We start from the raw sequence: 22,366 nt of genomic DNA, 5'->3' as shown, positions 1-22,366 counted from the left end.
GCTCTTCTCAACAAAATAAGAATTTACATCCGTTCGAATCAGTCTGGCATATTCTGTTTGGGAAGCACATATTTGCTCGTACTCATGCGAAAGCCATTGAAAAGTTGTTCTTATCATTCGATGGCGTGTGCTCGGTTAAATCTCAATGCCAATCATGACGATGTTTTTCTTTTCGTTGCTAATTTGGCTTTGATTTGGTGAAAAGACCATTCCGACAGGGCTATCAGTTCTACAAAACGTGCTTATGTGTGACGAAAAAGTCTCCTCCAAAAACAAGCCGAATAAAACGTCACTACTTCAAAGAGAGACAAGACAAGATTAGAACGCTGAATCACTGTGGAGATTGTTATTTGCTATCAGCAGTCCGAATCAAATGCCATGGATTTGTTTGCGTTGAGCTTGTTGCTGAGGTTGGTAATTTCTTTCGACGCAATGAAACGACGTTTATTTTTAAAATATGTGTATATAAGGATTATATTCGATACAAATCCTATAAAAACTAATTGATTGACAAAAACTACTTATATACAAAAACAAAACTTTCATACGATATATGTAAATCACAAAACAGCCAAGTATTCACGGCCAGCACCGCACTTCCTTCCCTTAATGACCACCCTTCTTGAATCCATGCTCGCTGCCACCGCTCTTGCCACCCTTCTTGCCATAATCGTCCTTATGCGAGTAGTGCGACTCGTGGCCGTGCTTCTTCTTCCAGCCCTTGTGGTCCTCATCGTGGTGGCCCTTGTCCGAGTGGCCCTTTTTCGAGTAGTGGTCCTCCTTGTGGGCCGACTCGTGGTGATCGCCCTTCTTGTGGTCCTCGGCCTTCTTCGAGTGATGCTCGTTGAAATCTCCGTACTTCTTGTGCTTGCCCTCCTTGTGGTGATCATCGTAGAACTTGTGCTCCTTGTGGTAATCGTCCTTGTGCGACTTCTTGTGGTAACCCGTGGTCTTCGAACCCTTCTTGTGGCCCTTTTTGTGACCCTGCTTTCCATGCTTGGAGCCCTTCTTCTCCTCGTGGTGTTTCTTGTACTCGTCACCCTCGTCGTGACTTTCCTTCTTGTGGCCACCCTCTTCACCGTAGTGAGATTCGTGTTCCTCCTTGGCGTGATCGCCCTTTTCTTTCTTTTCTACACCGTGTTTCGATTTGTAGCCCTTGTCCTCCTTTTCACCTTTCTTGCCGTGGTGCTCTTCGCCTTGTTCGCTGCCTCCACTTTCCTCGAAGCCTTCTTCCTTTTTGTTGGCCGATGTGAACGATACTAGAAGCATCAGAGCCAACAAGCCCAGCATCCAGAAGTGTTTCATGCTATAAACAAGAAGAAACGTTTTTTTTTTGAATAGTTGATCCACATGTTATATCATTTGTCGTAGTGAGAAATAATAGATGGGTCCGCCAAAAATGGCGATTTTATATTTGAGCATGTAGAAATACAGAATTACTTTTCCAGGTTCCGTCCTCCCGGAATTTGTTGTAATCGATGGTGGTTTTTACCCAGTGCATCTTTTTAGGCCGAAGGTTTTTAATTGTACCAAATGCAAGCAGTTTGGTCACAGTGATAGCTTTTGCGACAACAAGCCCCGTTGTGGCAAATGCAACCAAGCTCATTTGGAGGACTCTTGCACACAGGAAGCGGAAAAATGTAGCTACTGTGGTGGAGATCCACATGACTTGCAAGTTTGCCCGGCTTACAAAAGACGCATTCGAAATGAGAGTCGCTCTATCATAAGGCGCTCCAAACAGACATATGCGGAGATGGTGAAATCTTTTAAAACACCAGATTCCGTGTCTGAATCAGCTGTCCCAGTTGAAAATCCCTATCAGGAGTTGTCTTCCGATGATCAGGACGATGGCGAAACTGATGAGGGTGGATCTCTATCGGAGGTACACGCACCTGGAAAAAGGAAGTCATCATCTTCCCCGGGATTGCGCCGAAAGGTCTTTTTGAAGTCTTCCCTCAAAAGTTTGCCTAATGTCAAAGGAGGCGGGGTAAATTTAAAAACTCCGAATAATCAGGTTCCTTTAGCTTCAGATCCATGTTGTAGCAAGAATCTGTCATCCCCGTCTCCGCCTGTTAAATACACTTCAAAGACAAATATTCGACAAGGTAGCAAGAAAAAAGCTACCAAAGTTCCTCGCACTTCAAGCAAGCCTCCTAGTCCCAAGCGAGGACTGTTTACTTTTAGGGTTCTCGTGGATCGCTTATATAATGCCCTCAGCCTTCCAGAAACATTTAGAGGCATTATTGATATGTTTATACCTACAGTAGAAGAATATCTTCGGAATCTGACACAATCATGGCCCCTCCTTGCTGCGATCATATCTTTCGATGGATAATTCATCAAGTGAGGTACAAGATATGATCACTGTGCTACAGTGGAACTGTCATAGTCTAAAACCTAAATTAGACCTGTTTAAGTTTTTGATTCACAACTCTGACTGTGATATATTTGCCCTTTGTGAAACATGGCTTTCTTCTGAAGATGAACTCAACTTCCACGATTTTAACATTATACGCCAGGATCGAGATGACCATTATGGAGGGGTTCTTTTGGGGATCAAAAAGACTTACTCATTTTATAGAATTCCAATCGCGACTCATCCTGGCGTAGAAATCGTCGCTTGCCAAATAAACGTAAAGGGTAAAGAACTTTGCGTAGCTTCCGTTTACATTCCTCCAAGAATTTCAATTAACCGCCGTCATCTTTGGAATGCGGTTGCTGCACTATCACATCCAGTTTTAATTCTGGGTGATATGAACGCACATGGTACAGGGTGGGGCGAACCATGTGACGATAATAGAGCGGCCATTTTCTATGATTTGTGCGACGATTTCAATTTGAACATTTTAAATACAGGTGAAGTGACACGTATTGCATCTGACGGCAAAGAAAGTCGTCTCGACCTATCACTGGGGTCAAGTTCACTATCATTCGATTGCTTGTGGAAGGTAATCGAGGATCCTCATGGTAGTGATCACTTGCCCATTATAACCACCATAAAGCATAATAGTGAAAGGTCAGACCAACCAATTCAGGTTCCTTTTGACCTCACAAGGAATATCGATTGGCAAAAATATGCAGAAGCGGTATCTTTGGCATCGAATCATTCAACCCCCTCCCACCTTTGGATGAATACCGATTCCTATCAGAACTGATATACAAGAGTGCATTAGAATCACAAAAACGACGAGTTCCAAGTGCAACTTTCAAAAGAAGACCCGCCACACTAGGCTGGGATGATGATTGCACCCAGTTGTATCTTAAAAAATCTGATGCTTTCAAAGCTTTTCGTAGGCATGGTACTTCAGATCTTTTTCAAGAGTATGCTAAGCTCGAAAGACAGCTGAAGAACCTGCTGAAAGCGAAGAAGCGTAGTTATTGGCGACACTTCATTGAGGGCCTCTCTAGAGAAACTTCAATGACAACGCTTTGGAGAGTGGCTCGCAACATGCGAAACCGCTCTTCTTCTAATGAGAGTGACGAATACTCCAACCGTTGGATATTTAGCTTCGCGAAAAAGGTCTGCCCAGACTCAGTCCCAGCACAACCGATTTCTTGGGAAACATCCTCAGGAGACGGTTCTCTGGACAGACCATTCACTATGCTGGAATTTTCTATGGCTCTTCTTTCATCAAACAATTCCGCTCCGGGACGCGATATGATCAAGTTCAATCTTCTCAAAAATCTCCCAGATATCGCGAAAAGACGATTACTGGACCTGTTCAACTCATTGATGGAGAATAACATTGTTCCGCCAGAATGGAGACAGGTCAAAGTAATAGCTATTCAAAAGCCTGGTAAACCAGCGTCTGATCATAATTCATACCGCCCAATTGCTATGTTATCATGTTTAAGGAAATTGTTAGAAAAAATGATCCTATCACGACTCGACCATTGGGTTGAATCGAATGATTTGCTTTCAAATACACAGTTCGGGTTTCGCAAGGGCAAAGGAACAAACGATTGTCTAGCGTTGCTTTCAACAGATATTCAACTGGCCTTTGCGGAAAAGGAGCAACTGGCTTCAGTTTTCTTGGATATTAAGGGCGCCTTTGATTCAGTTTCCATAGGAATATTGTCAGAAAAACTGCACAATAGTGGACTTCCAGGAATTTTAAATAATTTCTTGTATAATTTGTTGTCAGAAAAACATATGAGCTTCAATCTCGGACAACTGACAACTTCCAGAATTAGTTACATGGGCCTACCCCAAGGCTCATGTTTAAGTCCCTTGCTTTATAATTTTTACGTGAAAGACATTGATAGTTGCTTGGAAGGACAATGCACGCTAAGACAACTTGCAGATGATGCTGTGGTTTCTCTAAAAGGCCCACATGCAGAAATGTTGCAAAGACCATTGCAAAATTCTCTAAATAATCTGTCAATCTGGGCAAGAGATTTGGGGATCGAGTTTGCTCTGCAAAAAACTCAATTGGTTGTGTTTTCTAGAAAGCGGAACCCAGCCCAACTGAAACTCAATCTTTTGGGAATAGAAATCGACCAGTCTTTGACTTCGAAATACCTTGGGGTCTGGTTTGATTCAAAAGGCACTTGGGGTACCCAAATCAAGTATTTGGTGCAAAAATGTCAACAAAGGATCAATTTTCTACGCACAATTACCGGAACATGGTGGGGTGCTCACCCGGAAGACCTCATAAAACTTTACAAAACGACTATTCTCTCTGTTCTCGAGTATGGCTCTTTCTGCTTCCACTCAGCAGCAAACTGCCACCTAATAAAGTTGGAACGAATTCAATACCGTTGTTTGCGTATTGCTCTCGGTTGTATGCACTCAACGCATAATGCGAGCCTAGAGGTCCTGGCAGGGGTGAAACCTCTCCAGAACCGATTCTGGGAGCTCTCGCTAAGGTTACTTATCAAGTGTGGAGTGAGCAACACACTTGTCATTGAAAACTTCGAAGAAATGCTCAGTCTGAACACTCAATCAAAATTCATGAGAATCTATCTGTTCTACATGTCATCTGACATAAGCCTACCAAGTTATAATCCTCCCCGTGTACACTTCACTAATGACAGTTCCTCTGTTAAATACGATCTGTCCATGAAACAAGCTATTCATGGAATACCAGATCAACTTCGATGTCTATCTATTCCTCGCATTTTTAACGAAAAGTACCAAAATGTCAATTCCTGTAAGAGATTCTTCACTGATGGGTCTCGCATAAATGGATCCACTGGTTTCGGTGTCTTCAATGAAAATTTCACCGCCTTCCGCAAACTTCAGGAACCTTGTTCGGTTTATGTTGCTGAGCTGGCAGCAATCAATTTCGCTTTGGGGATGATTTCCAACATGCCCGTAGACCATTTCTTCATCTTCTCGGATAGCCTTAGTTCGATTGAGGCACTCCGGTCGATGAAACCTGTAAAACATCCATCTTACTTTCTTACAAAAATAAGGGAGATGGGTGCACTGGTCGAAAGATCCTACAAGATTACCTTTGTATGGGTCCCCTCACATTGCTCAATTTATGGCAATGAGAAGGCGGACTCTCTCGCAAAGGTGGGCGCACAGGAAGGTGAGATCTATGATAGAAGAATTTCACATGATGAATTTTTCCATTTTGTTCGCCAGAGTTCTCTTCAAAGTTGGCAAAATGATTGGCGAGATGGCCAGCTGGGACGGTGGTTACATTCCATTATTCCTAATGTTTCTTTGCGAGTGTGGTGGTATGGTTTGGATGTAAGTCGCAATTTCATTCGCGTGATGTCAAGACTTATGTCCAACCATTACTCGCTAGACGCGCATTTACACAGGATTAACCTCGCGTTGAGCAATGTTTGTACTAAGTGCGGTTCCGGTTATGATGACATCGACCACGTAGTTTGGCAATGCCCGGATAATGACGCCTCCAGAGCACTACTTTTGGATACCCTTGAGGCCCGAGGTAGACAACCCTTTGTTCTTGTGAGAGATGTGTTGGGGACCCGCGATGTCACATATATGGGATGTATTTTCGACTTTCTTCGCTCTGCTGGTATAAAAGTTTAATTCGCTTGTGTTTTCTTCTCCAGTTTTTTTTTTCTCTGTTTTGTCCTCTTTGTGTTACCAAGCTACTCCTGGCCATCCGGAAGACCAAGTTCCACAACAAGTTGGTACCAACACCACAAGGCACCGAATTCGCTAGCAAGATGCGATTTACCCCCGGATGAGCAGCAGTGAAACCTTTGGCCCAATCCTTACCCTGTCCATCCCTCAAAATGTGACCTTCTAACCTCGAGCTGCCACGAGTACCCTGGCTTCCACCCATTACTAACAGATATCATTAAAAAGTTATTACTATGTATAGTGTATACTATTAAGTACAAAGAAAGATCTTCGGCTCCGTAAAGCATTATACGCGATTGAGCCCCAAATAAATGAACTAGATAAAAAAAAAAAGAAATACAGAATTATCAGCATCCGATTTAAAATGCGATTGCTCTATCCTCAACTTTTTTGAAGGTTTGCAAGACACGCACACCAACAACAAAACGAAGCATCTGAATTATTGAAGAAGATGATATAGGTATATCAAAACGCCGGAATGACGTTGCAATAATCGATTTAGCTGCTTAGAAGACTGAAAACAGCAATCACAGTCGAAAGCATCCAATAAATTCTATCCACAGCTTTGGTATTCTTCCTAAGTTAAAAAATATGCCGTATTCAAGAATTCTTCTGCAATTATTTCGAGATTTTGAACGCGCCATTCATCATAAGTTACAATATGGGTTAGTTACGTTTGTTAGTTACGCTAGGAATCTACCTGAGATACCAGTGTAATTATGTATAAGGATGATACACTATATATTTCTAGAGACATTTGTCTAAAAAATCCTAAATCATTCTCGGAAAATCTCAGCACAATTGATTTGGTGAAAACCTTGAAGGAAACTTATAAATATATTATAGGGGAATTTACGTATTCTCGACAGTTTTGTTCTCTTCGTCATGGGAGTTTTTTTATGAAACCTATTGAACTCAAACTTGGCGTCACATCTTTCCCATGCAAGCTGAATTATACGACCAAGTTTCGAGCAATTTTGCTGAAAAAAAAAACCTTGACGAAGAGAGCAAACCTGCCGATAGTACCCGAAATACGTCACCTTATAAGATATAAATTTAACTAAAAAGGAACTCAAAAAATCAAATTATTATGTAAGTTCTTTCAAAAAGTGAACATTATTTACAAAGTTTCTTGAAAAAGTACTACTCTCTACTTCAATCAAGATTTGTTTCAGGAATTGCTCGGTCTAGAGAATTGCTTCGAAATTTTTCTCTAGCAAACTTAGCTGGAATCCAGTTGCGTTTTGCCTATTCCTCCAAAAGTTCTGTCTAACGAATTCTGAAAAAAATCTGGGAAAAACTTCTAGTAAAAACTATGAAGAAAACTATGACGCTAAAGATTTTTAAGAGAACATTTCCAGATTGTATTTTTCGACTAGCAAGAAATGTCAATGATTTCTTCCTTTTTATTTGTTTTCAGTAGAATTCATTTTTAACCTTCGTCGTGCATTAGGGTCATTATGACCCAAAACGCGATTTCAAGCAATAACGGCTCGAAGGACCATTTTTATGTATGCGCACATAAGGGCGATGGGGTTTCTTAGTGCCAGAATTATGCGAGATGAGACTAAATCTTCAAACGCTGAACTTCATCTAATAACTAACTGATTTATTGGCTTAATTTCACTTCATGGTATTTTACAATCTGTAACAGTTCACGGAATAATGATGCACGGACGGTTGGTATGTTACCCTTGACCTTTGATACTGATACTAATGGATTGATACTGATCTCAAACTAGTTACTGGACATCTTATATATGATTTAAGGCTTGTTGTATAAGAAGAAGGCTATTCAATATAGAGGATAATGGTTTCTGAGTTCTTTGTACAGTAATAATGCCGTATATAATACAAAGTGTGAGTAAAAACATCGCAATCCATGACCACAATACAGAATGCACTTTGATGACAGTAGATTCTTGCTAATTCGCTAATAATGAATGAAATATGCGTAAACAATGTCTCTTTTGTTAATCAACTTATCGTAATGAAACTTTTTGAATTTTTATATTTGGCAGAAACGAGGATTTGAAAAACTAATTTTTCTTGAGGTGAAACCAAATGGCGCCACAAAAAAAGTTACGTTATGTTGAAACAGTGGTTCCGGGAACATTGGCCACCGGGAATCTGCTACACAGGGCACCATGTCGGACATGGGGGATAGCACTACATTTTGCCAGTAGTTGTGGAATATCTCGCGTTCTGGACCACTAAGAAGAATACTGTCTTCAGCAAAGTTGCCCAGAAGACTAAAAACTTTCACATAGGAAACAATTTAGTTCTTAAATCACTCACTGCGTGGCGCTAGTGCTCTTTTGAGCCTTCAGTTCTGTCTGAATGTCGTATATCTCGCATCCTGGAAAACTTAGAACTATACTGTTTTCGGCTATGTCGCTCAGAACTCAAAGAGCTTTCGCATGGAAAACAACTTAGTTCGAGAATTGAGTTTCCAGTTCAGTCTGAACGTCGTATATCTCGTGTACAGTATGCGGCAGGAAAAAATGCGAAAGTGTTTTTCAACTTCAAGCCTCATTTTTGACCATTTAACGTTAACCAATTTATGTTTGAACGTTCCATGATCTCTAACAGGCTGATTTTCTGAAAAGTTTAAAAAAAAAAAAACATTTTGGTCACTGACCTTTCCAAGCTGAAGACAATCAGAATTTTCAAACCACTAAAATGTACGCGACCTGTGTAAATTTCATATGAAATGAAACAACATTTTTAATATTCTCTACAATATCATAAAATACATGTGCTTATTTCATCTGGTATGTGAAACTACATGGCTTTGGAATAGTTTGGCCTGTTTGTTCATCGAATTAAAGCTATTTTTTACTATTTTAGTTATTTTCTCCTATGACCATTGGGCGCGCAGTTTATCGATACCCACTTTTAAGACTTGCATTATCACATGTTAAAAATCAAATATGTTCATTTTTATTTTATAGTGCTAGAATATAGACGCTGACTGATACACTGTCTTGAAAAAATAGTCATATATATCCCATATTTAACGTGTGATAGCGCCATGAACTTTTCGCATTTTTTCCTGCCGCACCCTGTACTGGACCACTCCAAGACCAGCCAAATTTTGCTGAGCTGAAAGATTCAGCCTTTTTTACTGAACTTACGGCAAAATTTGCTGAGTTACAGCAAAACGTTGATGATGATCAGTAGATTTTACTGAACAAATCAGCAAACCTTGCAGAATTTTTCACAAATATTTTGCCAAAACTTTCAACTCGACAAATTTCAACAAAAAATATTTGGGGTGTATTGTTCTTAGAAGCTGAAAGCTTGATATAATCGTTGTGTATCTCAACGTGGCATGCTATGTCTGAACCAGCAGATTATAAAAATTGAATGTACATCACATCGGGTTTCTTTCCATAAAACATCAGTATTCAAGCTATGTTTTCATTTGCAGAAGGTTTCAAAATATTCTATCGGTGAAAATTTTTCCATACATTTTGTATGGGAGAGAAATTGACTGAAAATGAGGATTCCAAGCAAATTTGTATGAAAAACAGTCAAAAAGATGGAAAAATCAAAATTTCTTCGATAGAATATTTTGAAACCTTGTGCAAATGAAAATATAGCTTGAATACTGATGTTTTATGGAAAGAAACCCGATGTACATTCCATTTTTAAAATCTGCTGGTTCAGACATAGCGTGCGTGGCACTTGTGTTCTTTAGAGCTGTCAGTTTGATCTCAGCGTCAAGCATCTTCTCTGTAGTTTATTCGGAAATCTCTTTTTTGTTCAGTTATAACTTTGGATACCTGTGCAGCAACTCCTAAAGGTATTTCTTTGAAAATCGGTTCTTAAATTACTTTGAAAGTTCCTTCGGGAATTTCTTTGGCATTTTTTTAAACCTGCTACATTATTTTTGAAATTGTTTGGCAATTCTTTTGGAAACTGTCTCAGCTATTGTGTGGACAATTGAACTCGCAATTTCTTTGGTGGAAGTTTTCAAGATTTTTTTAGGAACTTCGTTGGAAATTTCCTAAAACAATTTTGTGGCAAAAAAGCTTTCCAAATTCCCTTGGGAACTTCAATTTATGTAGCAAATGCTTCGGCAATGGCTTTGTGAACTTTTTTGGAAATTTTTTCTACAGAACTTTTTATGGGAATCCTATTTGAAAGTTCTTTTTGTTTTTTACAATTTGTTTGGAAAATCCAACGGTTATTGGTATGGGAATTTTTTCAACATTTTTTTCTGGGAACATCTTTGCCTCGATTGGGTATTTAATTTAAATTTTTAAATTTTTTTGTAATTTGCAAATCTATTTGGCGATTTTCCTAAAAGTTACCCTGTGAAAATATTTCGAATTTCTTTTTGGTGGAATTTTTACGGCAAAATTCTTTGGAAATCCTGTCAGCTATTTTTATTGGATTTGATCTAAAACTTCATATAAGTTTTTTTTGGGTTTTCTTGGACAATTTTTCGGAAACTATTTCGGTAATTCCTTTGGAATTTTGTTTGATAACTCTTTCGAAACTTCTCAGCAGTAATATTGGAAATTTATTTAGGTTATTATATTTAAAAATACCGTACTGTTAGTAACGTCAGCCTTTTAGGCGTATTGCAAGCCACGGATTGTGGGTTCGATTCTCATTCCGGTCAGAAGAAAAATTTCGCCAAACGGAAAATTCTTCATTGATCAACTGGATGTCTTACAGTCTTACATGTTATCCGTTGTCTAGTAAAAGTTATATTCAGTCTGCCGTTTCTGGCTGAAGACGTTGTGCAAATTTATCAGGTAACTCTTGCGGGATTTTCTTTATCAATTTCGTTGGAAGTTTCATCTGCAATCCCTTTGGAAATTTAGTTGACAATTACTTCAGTAATTCTTTCAACAGCTCTTTGCAAATTTGATTTTTTCTAATTTTTTCAGTATTCTTCCAGTATTGGAAACTCCTTTAGAAAATCCTTACAGAATTTCGTTTGTTATTACTTTGGAAATACAGTTATATTTTCTCTAACGAATTGAAAAAAAAAAGCAATGGTGTGGCCGGAGAAAATCTCAAAGGAATTACCTAAATAATTTCCAAAAATTAAGGTGTTTTCAAGAAAATCATCAAACATCAAAAAATTGCCAGAATGTTTCAGAAAGCAATTTTTAAATACGTTTAAATGTTGAAATAGGTGATGGCACCCCAAAGGAATAACCAAATGACTTTTCAAAGGAGTTGCTACTAAAATTTCACAAGAGAATCCCGATGTAAATTCCGTTGCAAAAGAAATTTCCTTGGAAATTTCCAAAAAGAATACCAAATAAGTTGTCGAAGGCACTTCCGAAAGCATTTTCAAATGAAGTTTCCTAAAAACCTTGAAGGAATTTCTTGATCATTTCCAAAGGAATTTACTGTGTGATTTCTAAAGAAATCGAAGAAGAAATTAGCAAAGGAAGTGCTAGGTAATATCACAATAAATTTGCCGACGGAACTGCAGAAAAAAAATAAGAAATTGCAGGAAGAAATTTGAAAAGTATTTATCAAAGAAAATTCTCGACGGAATTTTGTAATGCATTTCCATTAATTGCAGAACAAATACCTAAAGGAATTATGGATTGAAAAATAAATGCAAAAATAATAACAAAGAATCTGCGGAGAGAACTTTCGAAGCAATTATGTCCAGAAGCCGAGATTCACGTAGATAAGGTTAAACTGGAAGCTTTTAGCAATACAAGCGCCAGGTAGTGAGTGAATCTCAAACTAGATTGTTTTTATGCAAAAGTTTTCAGTCCCATGAGCAAATATGACTGAGACAGTATCTTTCTAATTGGTCCTGAACGCGAAATATACGACGTAAAGACTAAACTGAAAGCGCCACGTACTGAGTGATTCTTGAACTAAATTTTTTTCTATGTGAAAGCTCTTAGTCTTACTTTGCCGAAGACAGTATCCTTCTAAGTGGTCAAGAACGTGAGATATACGACGTCCAGACTGAACTGGAAGCTCTCAAGTGCACTAGCGCCACAGAGTGAGTGATTCTCGAACTAATTTGTATTCCATGTGAACGCTCTCAGTTTGCTGACTAACTTTTCCCAAGATAGTATCATTCAAAGATGTTCAGAACACGAGATATACACTCCCGATCAAAAGTTTGGGATCACCCCCTCAAAAACATGTCATTTTTTTAGGCCCATATCTTCGCCAATTTGCGTCCGATTTCAAAACCCTAGGTCTCATTCAAAAGATAATAAGTCAAAGAAACTTTGAACATGATTTAAAAGAAACCTTTTCAAAAAAAATTGTATGTAAACTTCACCCAAAGTTGCCAAATTTTCTAAAAAATGAATATTAACTTACGGCAGTGTCGCTGGAAATTGGGTCGACCAAATTTTAAGATGAGAGCGGTAATATAACCCATTTTCTATAAGCTTTCAACTGTTTTTCACAGAACTTAGCTGAAAAATCTAGAAAAAAAGTTTTTAAGAAAATTAATCCTTGATGTCATCGACCAAAAGTTTGGGGTCACCGCTCAAAATAATGTGTCGGCCAAAAGTCTGGGGTCACTATCGTAAAACATGGAAAAGTGATTTGTTGATATCTTTTCACCAACGACACTGTTTCAACAAATAAATACATTCTTGACGAAATTATCTATCAAATAAAGCCTGGAGCACATAGTGTCCGTTCCGTCGAGGTTTGCGTTTTTTTTACAGTTTTCCCATGGGAAATGTGTCAAACTACTGTCACGCACACGCAAACGTATGCATTGTGTGGGGCACTTAAGATGCATGATTCGTAACATTTTTTTAATGCCCGGAGAAGGTTAAAAAAAAAATACGCACAGAAATTCTTATTTTCTGCCTAAAATTCTTTCAAGGGTTTCACTAGAAAACGCTTCAACAGCTCTGGGATTAGTTATAAATTCGATAAGTTGAACCTCAATATCGACATTGCGCTAGAAATTGCTACAATTCATCTAAACTTCGAAAAAAAAATGATTAAGAATATCTTCAAGAACTTGCAGGGAAATAATGAAAAGTTTAGCAAGCACTTTTGTATTTTTTTTCTACAGAATTTTAGACGCCGTGGAGGATTCTTCCAGGAATACCTCCAAGATTCAAGCGATAAATCATCCTTTGGAATAAAATATTTTGAACACAATAATAAACAGTTCAAAAGCAATTATTACCAATAATTGCCAATTTTTTAAAAAAATTACAAGTAATTGGTCAGTTAGCTGCTGTCTCACCAGGCAAAGCCATACCAGACAAAAATTTTAAGTTACTATGGACCCATTCCATAGAAAAACGATATACTGCAGCTCCGATTGTTGTGAAACTTGGTAGGTTCGTAGTTCTTCGAAAATAATTAGACCCGTATTTTTTTATTTCGTCATTAGGGTGACCAATATTCAGATAGGGTGGTCCTAAAAATCAAGGTTTTTAAGTGTAATTTTTTTCACATTTCCTAGGGTATAACTTTTTTCACAGCCGTCGGATCACTTCGCGGTCTTCCACAAAGTTCTTTGGCGTATAGTCACCTATAATAATATCAAAGGGTTTATTTATTGAATGCTTACAGCGCCACCTAGCGGCAAAATTCGAAAACTTAAAATTTCTACATACATTTTCAAGCGCTTTAGGCTCAACCGATGTCGCTCAAATTTTGAACGTAGCTTCTGGGAGTCCAAAACAACTGATTTTGGAGGTAAGACTTAACATTTTTCGAAATTTTTGTTTTTCATATAAGTGTGGGCCACCCTAATGTGCACAACAGAACATGTGCTCGATGAACAAATTGAGATTTGAATTATGAAAAGAAATCCACGTACTCCGGTGAGACTCGAACTCACGACTCCCAATTCGCTAGACGGGCGCTTCTATTCCTTCAAGCTACGAAGTCACTCGACTATCTCCGTCGCCAGTAGGCCTAGAACTACCATATGTTTAGTGCGTTTATCTATATCTTTTCATATTCTCATGGTCTCGAAACTTCAGGGGTACCCTAATTCTATATTTTTATCAGAAAATTTAGTAAACTCTGCTTAACACATAAGAAATATCAAAGATGTACATTTTTTAGTTTTTGAGATATGATTTTTGGAAAATAAATGGTCAAATTTCCCCATACAAGACACATTTTTAATTTTGATATAAGGATTCTAGAAAAACTATGAATACAAAATACACCACGGCACACCCAAAAATGCAATACAATGCATAGTTTTAAGAGGATATACAATATAATACACTTTCAGAATATCTAATATTACACTATATGGCTTTCTATTATCAAAAAAAAAGTACCGTCGTGTGGGGCTTCGTACACTTTTTCATGGTTTTTCAACTTTATGACATTATAACTCCCAAAGTAATGGATTTTCACATTTTTTACACATAATAATCGTAAGTATGTTTGAAGGATGCATGCAAAATTTTAACTAAATCCATCAATAAACAAAAAAAGTTGTCCATACTTCAATCGGACACATCTCAAATAGAACCGGAGGGGAGCTACTTTGGACATTCGTAATTAAAACAAAACTGCAGTTAAAATTCCAGGTTTATTTAGAATACTACTTTGTACCAGTACTGTAGTATACACCTTGTCCTTTTTTTACGTCCATGCATGACTTAGCGACAAAAAATTCTGCCGCCAAGAAAATGAGCAAACTCAACATTTTTATATTTTTTAAAACATCTCCGTGATTGGGAGAAGTGTACAAAAATATAAAAATGTCTATTTTATTATTTTGGCAGTAGAATTTTATTTCGCTAAGCCAATAGTGGACGTAAAACGAGGTTCAGGCAAGGGGCCTGCAACTCTAAACTTCTTCTAGTATACTTAAATACTAGGAAATACTAAGAAATACTAACCAAAAATCACAATCCAAGCAAGCAGGCTGCTGAGATGAAGAATCAAAATGAAACAAATGTCACCGAATCTGAATCTCAATAATTATAACTGTGTGCAAATAGCATTTTCACAGGACAGTAGTGCCTTAGACGAAAACTGCATGGGAACGCTGACGTTACCCTCCAATTTACAGTTTTATAGAATTCAGAAGCCTTATGAACATTTGCGTTGAAAGCTGCCTGTGATCAACCAAATGTGTGAACCAAATGTGAGAGCATCTATTCTTATCTAATCTCTTGTCCATTGCAGATTGAGTAGTGAATACGCGTTCTGCGTCCGGTTCATGATGATCGCCGCTTGTTAGCCTAGGGAGTGGATTGACAGTTTTACGTCAATTACCAACAGCGCGGTGTTTTGATAGAGTATTCGTTACCATTTAAAGCAAGATTTGGGGTATTATCGTCACTACCCTCAGCAATACGTCTATATCCAGTCTTAACCGTTATACTCGGTGTACTGGGTGAGCACAAGTGAGGCATTTTAACCGTGAGACCTACGCTTGTTAAAAAAAACACACGCATTGACCAAAATAAAATGTTTATTTCGTTCGTTTTACTAAATAAAAATGCGAAATCAATGAAAAACAATTTCTTTATGAAATATCATACATTACAGTTTTGAAACATTCGTTTTCCAATTACTGCTCTCCGCAATCACCTAATCCATAGACAATTTTCGTTAGCTAAGCTTTCATAGCAGGTCCACCGTTTGATCCTCGAATTTGAGCAATCCCGTAGTTTGCCTTCTTCTCATTTCTCAAAAATGGTTTCAATGCCTCATTTCCTTCCAGTCAAGGTATGTTAACATCTAAAGGTTTTGAAATTTAAACAATTCCTTCATGCAGATCTTTTATGTATAGGCAGTGTCGCCTCGCTGGGAGGATTGCTCGAAGAATCACGCTGGGAAGGTTTGTACTTTCAGATTTTCCTAGACACCTGATCCTGTTGAAACGTCTCAAGGCTTACAGAAGATACCGGAACGCAGTTTCAATGTTGATCCCCAGCATTGCAAAATCCTTTCTCCAGATGTTCCGCTTTGACAGCCAGAATACGTAGAAGGTCTGAACTGTTTCACAGAAAGGCGACTAAAAAATGAATTGTACAATTATTCAAATGCATAATTGTATCTGCATCGCATTGTACTGTTACTTACCGTAATTCTAATAGATATATATTAGAATCTATGCTGAACTAATTAGAACTAACCAAGTGAGAGCTAAGCTGCTGACATTTGGTTGCAGCAAACAGAGCTAGTAGGATGTCCATAACAAAGTCCATAACAACCACGATAGCAACTGCTACTTAGATTCTAAACTTTCAGTGATACTAGAAATACTACGCAATAGTAGAGTGAGACAAATAGTAAATTCATTGGAAAGTTTAGAGTTGCAGGCCCCTTGGGTTCAGGTGTACTATATCATACATGATTTCAATAAATATATGCGTTTTTAGGTGGTTCTGTGCTACCTTTGGTATTATGAGCAGCGTGATATTGTAGTATAGACAACCTTTAAAATGGGACCATCAATCCTTTATTTAGGTGAAACGGTCATTTATAAGGTATATCGATACAAATATTCGATTGCATATGCTACGTTGATACTTCTTGAACGAACTGATCAACCCTTTGAAATTTATGAACTGTAGCAACGATGCTTACAAAGCAAATGTTCTGATACGTTATGTATATTTTTATGATTTATTCGATGGTTTTTCGCCTCCTGACAAGCAATAAAAGATTTGTTTGAAAAACAAATTCAACCAAATGAAGGGGAAAATATTTCGTCATAATAGTCCCAAAGACATCAAACAGATTTGAACCATATTTTGAATTCAAAAAATCCATATTCTAAAGTGTCCAAAGTAGCCCCGCATTTCAAAAGTAGCCCCGCACGACGGTACATGGATTTGTCTATTCCATCATCCGAAAAATTTAAAAAAATGGACAAAAAGCTGTAACTATAACAATTTAAAGAAGGGTTTTTGATAACGTGATTCACGTTTTTTTTCCTTTCCGAAGCAAGAACTCACATGTTGTGAGTTTGTCGGGAGTGGAATTCCACCCCCAGGTCTTCGACCTGAAATGCATGCGCGTCAACTATCACCACAGACAAACAGACATATTACTTAGAAATTGCTTCAAAAACATCGTTTTGCATCTCACTAGCACCCTCTATAATGCTCAGTCCGAAGCATTCATTTGCAGGTGTTGTTTCCCTCGGCTCGATGTAACAATTTTGCAGGTGACGACTCCCCCGTGGTGTCATCCATTCAAAAAACATGAATGAAGGTTCATCATTGAGTCATTTTATGTAAACATTGATCGGCGTCGCGTTCATTTCTCTTCAAAATTGAGAGGTGATGTAGGCACAGCAGCGTCACCATGACACATGCGAGCACAGTCTGAACCACACTTTATTTTCAAAATGACCGTTAAATCGTTTGAAGATTTCGATTGGACTAGTATGTCTGTTTGTCTGTGCTATCACTCTGTGAGAGTTTCTGTCACTACTACACGTATTCTTCAAAACCACTTCACTTGTGTTGCATTACAAAAGACAAAATTTTTACACCAACCGATGCAACTAACTAGGGAAAACGCTCCCTTAGTAGTGGTAGAGGAAATTTAGAAATATTTCGACCAAAGAGTTAGCAAACGATATTTTTAATAAATGCATTAGGGGATTTTTTTTATGATCGAACACTTTGGGCCGAAGGGTCTCCGATTTCAATGAAAATTTCACCAGAGCTAGAGGTCGTGGATATATGACCATATATGGAATTCAAAAAAATCATAGTCGACTATTTTTCCGGGAATCACAAGATGAAATTTCACGGTTTTTCAAAATTTTGTAAAACATCCCAAACTTCAAAAAATCGTATCTCAAAAACTATACACCGTAGAACAAACTTTTTTTTGTAAAATCGACGCCAAATTACCTCAGCAATCCGATAAAAATACATTGAGAAAAAAGTTTCTCAGAAAATTTTTCACCATAGAGAAAAAACGTCTAGAAATGCTGATAAAAGTACCGCCTGTATCATAGATTATTTTGAACAAATTTTTTCCTAGCGCAGAAATTAATGTTCTTCATTTCGTTCTTTGACGCCAAAATGGAATCTCTTACCGTTTTAGAGATATAGCCAAAAAACCAACGGCCAGTCGCTAGTTTTCATAGGAAGCCATCAACAAAAGCGGCCGTTCACCTGTTGCAACATGTTTGCTTTGCAACGAGCAAATGACATACGCTAATTGTAACGTAACTTTGACACTAACGTGCATCGGAGTGCACTGACAGCACATATATAGCACTTGAGTGCCTTTTGAATGCATTAAATAGCCATGTTTGGCAATGATCGGGTTTCTAACTAAAATGTGTTTCAAATAACAAGTTAACAACGAGCTAATGCCACCGGTGAGCGTAAAATTACTTATAGCACTCATGCTTTATATGTTTTCCATTTCAATTTAAGAAAACAATGAAAACAAAGAAAACTTTTAACGGACAATGGTTACTACTCAGCAAAATATTTGAAATTATACCTAACGAAAAAAAAATTGCATACGAATTTCTATTTTATTTAACTTAATTTTACATCAAACAATTTCTTGTATGGAATGTTGAACGCAAGCTTCATACTGAGAGCAAGCTGTAAATTTATAAACTGATGGAAAAATGTGTGCGATACGACGAGGTCCTTTTGTTACAGGTTAAATGATATATCATTTTTAACTGTGTGAGTAACAAAAATGCATAGTTGTGTAGTATTTTTTGATTATAATTCTTTTGCTTCATTCAGAAATAACGAAAGCATTCTAGAAATTTTCAAAAGATATAGATAGTTAAGGATCCAATATTGACCCATGAAGCTTCGTAAATGCACAGTCTGTGAATGAAAATGAGGACGTTAGAGGATTTCTTGAAATTAAACATTTACTTGACATCTTAGAGCATTAAACAGTTTTAGACAATATTTTAATCATTCGAACCGTGCACCGACTTATTGGTTGATTCGAATATATTATGGGTAGTAGTATGGGTTTGTCATGCTCGTTCTCAAAACTGATGAAGTCTTTTTGACAACAAATTGTTAGTTAGAAAAAAGTGATGAAATAATTGATCTTACATTTCAGTGGTTTTTCTATTAATCAATGTCAAAACTTCTTTAACGGTAATGATCGATCCTCCAGCGTACCGTGCTGTCTCAACTGTTGTCAACTCAGTAGCTCTATACAGAGCTCGGTATTAATCTTTGCTAACCATTGCTGAATATTATTATCGTCTCTGTTGGAATTGTGTCGCTCCTTAGAACAGGAAAAGCTTGGTTTGAAGCAACAATGTTTTATTAGCGCGTTAAGAAGTTCTATGTATGGTAAACTTTAATTTGTTGCCCGTATTAATTAGTACATGTTTATTTTATTATCTGTATTAACGAGATTTTTAGCCATAGGCTAGTTCATCTCGGGACCCACACTTTACTTCCCTTCGTATGTCGGGAGTGGGATTCGATCCCAGGTCCTCGGCGTGACAGTCACGAGCTGTAACCATCACGCCAGATCCGCTCCAGAGAGTACATGTTTGTTCCTCTCATCCATGGTATATATCTTTTAAAGTTCCGGGTAAGTTTTAAATTAGTGTTTTTTCTAAAGCACATTATACAAACACATTATGCACAGACCATGCTATTTATTAAATATTGAGTGGAAAATGTCTCTTTATGGTGTATAGAAGAATCCACATACCAATGATCAATTAAGCAACAAAAACTCTATAAAAACAAAATAAAGCTTTACATGTGTAGAGACCTTATAGTTACCTGATATCCACTCATCTCTAACGGCATATGATTGCTTTGATTGAAAAAAAAAAATACGTTGAAATATGCATTTGCTCGTTGTAAACTTGTTATTTGCAACGCTTGCTAGTTACAAATCCATTAATTTCAAAATTTGAAAAGTTGTTGCATTTAAAAGGCACTAAAGTGCCATATATTTGCTGTCAGTGCACTCCGATTCACGTTAGTGTCAAAATTACGTTGCAATTAGCGTATGTCATTTGCTCGCCGCAAAGCAAATATGTTGCAACAAGTGAACGGCCGCTTTTGTTGATGGCTTCCTATGAAAATATAGCGACTGGCCGTTGGTTTTTTGGCTATATCTCTAAAACGGTAAGAGATTCCATTTTGGCGTCAAAGAACAAAATGAAGAACATTAATTTCTGCGCTAGGAAAAATTTTGTTCAAAATAATCTATGATACAGACGGTACTTTTATCAGCATTTTTAGGTATTTTTTCTCTATGGTCAAAAGTTTTCCGAGAAACTTTTTTCTCAATGTATTTTTATCGGATTGCTGAGATAATTTGGCGTCGATTTCACAAAAAAAAATTTGTTCTACGATGCATAGTTTTTGTGATATGATTTTTTGAAGTTTGGGGTATTTTGAAAAATTTGGGAAAATTGTGAAATTTCATCTAGCGTTTTTCTGGAAAATAGTCCACTATGATTTTTTTGAATTCTAAATTTGATCATATATCCACGACCTCTAGCTCTGGTGAAATTTTCATTGAAATCGGAGACCCTTCGGCCCAAACCTGTTCGGTAATAAAAAAAAATCCCCATTATGCTTAATTGATGAGATTATTTAATCCAGCAAAAGTTCTCTTCTTGGCACTTTTCTCAGACTACAGATTACGTCAATTGAAAAAAAAAAACCTGAAAACTCTTCAGGTAATCCGTTAACTAAAATTTCCACCAGGTGTTCTACAAGAACACGTTCTGAAGAAATTCTTGAAAAGTTTTGGCTAAACGTTGAACATTTCGGGATTTTTATTCGAGACAATAAATGTAGCTATACTGACAACACTACCTTATAAGGATCACTGGATTCGTCACAGTGACCAAGATCAGGCTTGAGGCCTGGCCTGTTATAGACAAAGGACGATTGATAAGTAATGAATATTTGAATTCAACATTTTACAAGAAATATAATTGATTTAAAACTATCTGTAGAAGAAACTCAAACAGAGATTTATTGGTTTCTACATAGCAACTGAAACTATCAATTTTCTACGAGGGTTTTCTGTTATCATTAGCACGTGTTCTTGTACCACCCATTACACAAGATAAACTTTTCACACCAATACTCTACGAACCAATCCAACTAACTATTGTGACACAATTCGTAACACATCACATCCCGAAGGCGGCATTCCAACAACGCATCCCACAGTCCATCCAGTCCTGCTAAAGTTCTCTTCTTGGCTTTTCGAGTCCAGATCCACTTTACATCTCACCCCGGAGGGCAGACAATTAAAAACACTTACACTGCTATTCTTTGTTCGCCTTCTGGTCGACGATGATGGGGGAGGGAAGACTGGAGGGGACACTAATTATCTATCCAGTGTCCTTCCTTGGCCAAGTTCTGCACTCAATTGGCGTCGGAATTTAGCTTTTTCCTGGTTCCTCTTATCCTTTCTGGTCACCGTCGTCCCCGGGACTACTTCGGACACAAGATCCAGGCAAAACTTTTCTCCGCCAAGGCACGCGAACACTTGCTGGTGCGGTTGCAAAAACCAAACTGTTTATGATCCAACCGGAGCAACGTGGCTTTGTATTTATACATTGAAACAATGGCTTTTTTTTGTTGTTGTTGTTGAGATACTCACAATGCTCAGAGTTGTGCGAGATAAAACTTATTTTGTCACTAGCCCTTTACCCGCCTGGCCCCACCGCCTCATCTGTGAGCCCTATCGCCGCCGCCCGGTCGGTCCGTCGGTTAAGACAACTGCATTTGATACGGATGATTGTCCATGGTTAACGCCCTTTAGCGCCACCGGTTTATCTCGAATGTGGTGCGAATGCCGTGGCGAATTTTTGTTGTCGTCGTCTGAGTTACTGACCTACAGTTGGTGTCTGATGAAAGTCATAGATTGAATGATTTGCATATCGTGTAAAACACCAGACTTTGATTGTTGCTCGATTACTAGAAAAAGTGATATCCAAAACTAATTAGAGGTTTTGGTGGATTTGTATAGACAGTGTTATAGACACCGACCTTTAATACAATCATGGTTTTTGAAAATCACAGCATCTATATGTATCTCTATAGCGGCATAATTGCATGCTCTTGAACGATTAAGTAGTTAAAAAAGTGTAATTTTTCGAATTGTGTTTAATTAGGATAAAATTACATTGAATATCTTAGTGAATTGAATAATTTTGAGTACACAGCGAAACAAAAATTAACTATTGATCTGTCTCAAGTGCAAACCTATGTGTCCTCGTCGGATTTTGGGTCACTGAATCCGAATCCGGACTCAAGTTTGCTCAGCACGTCACAATTTTGAGCTATATCTCTATCTATAAAGGTAAACCAAACGATATTGGTCTGTTTTTTACTGCAAGCCATTGAGCAAAGA

General features: G+C 37.7%; 1 protein-coding gene across 1 annotated transcript; it reads right to left on the bottom strand.

The window, feature by feature from the left end:
* Positions 1-458: 458 nt before the first annotated feature.
* LOC109411429 (glutamic acid-rich protein) lies at positions 459-21,530 on the bottom strand. The gene is made up of 2 exons (XM_019684943.3): positions 21,272-21,530; positions 459-1,306 (listed from the first exon to the last, which is right to left on the bottom strand). Exon 2 carries the CDS (start codon positions 1,303-1,305, stop codon positions 607-609), a length of 699 nt encoding a protein of 232 aa, XP_019540488.3. The 5' UTR covers position 1,306; positions 21,272-21,530; the 3' UTR covers positions 459-606.
* Positions 21,531-22,366: the final 836 nt, after the last annotated feature.

This window comes from Aedes albopictus, chromosome 3 (genome assembly GCF_035046485.1).
Source record: "Aedes albopictus strain Foshan chromosome 3, AalbF5, whole genome shotgun sequence".
NCBI classification, from domain to species: Eukaryota; Metazoa; Arthropoda; class Insecta; order Diptera; family Culicidae; genus Aedes; species Aedes albopictus.
This window is presented reverse-complemented; position numbering and strand designations above follow the sequence as displayed.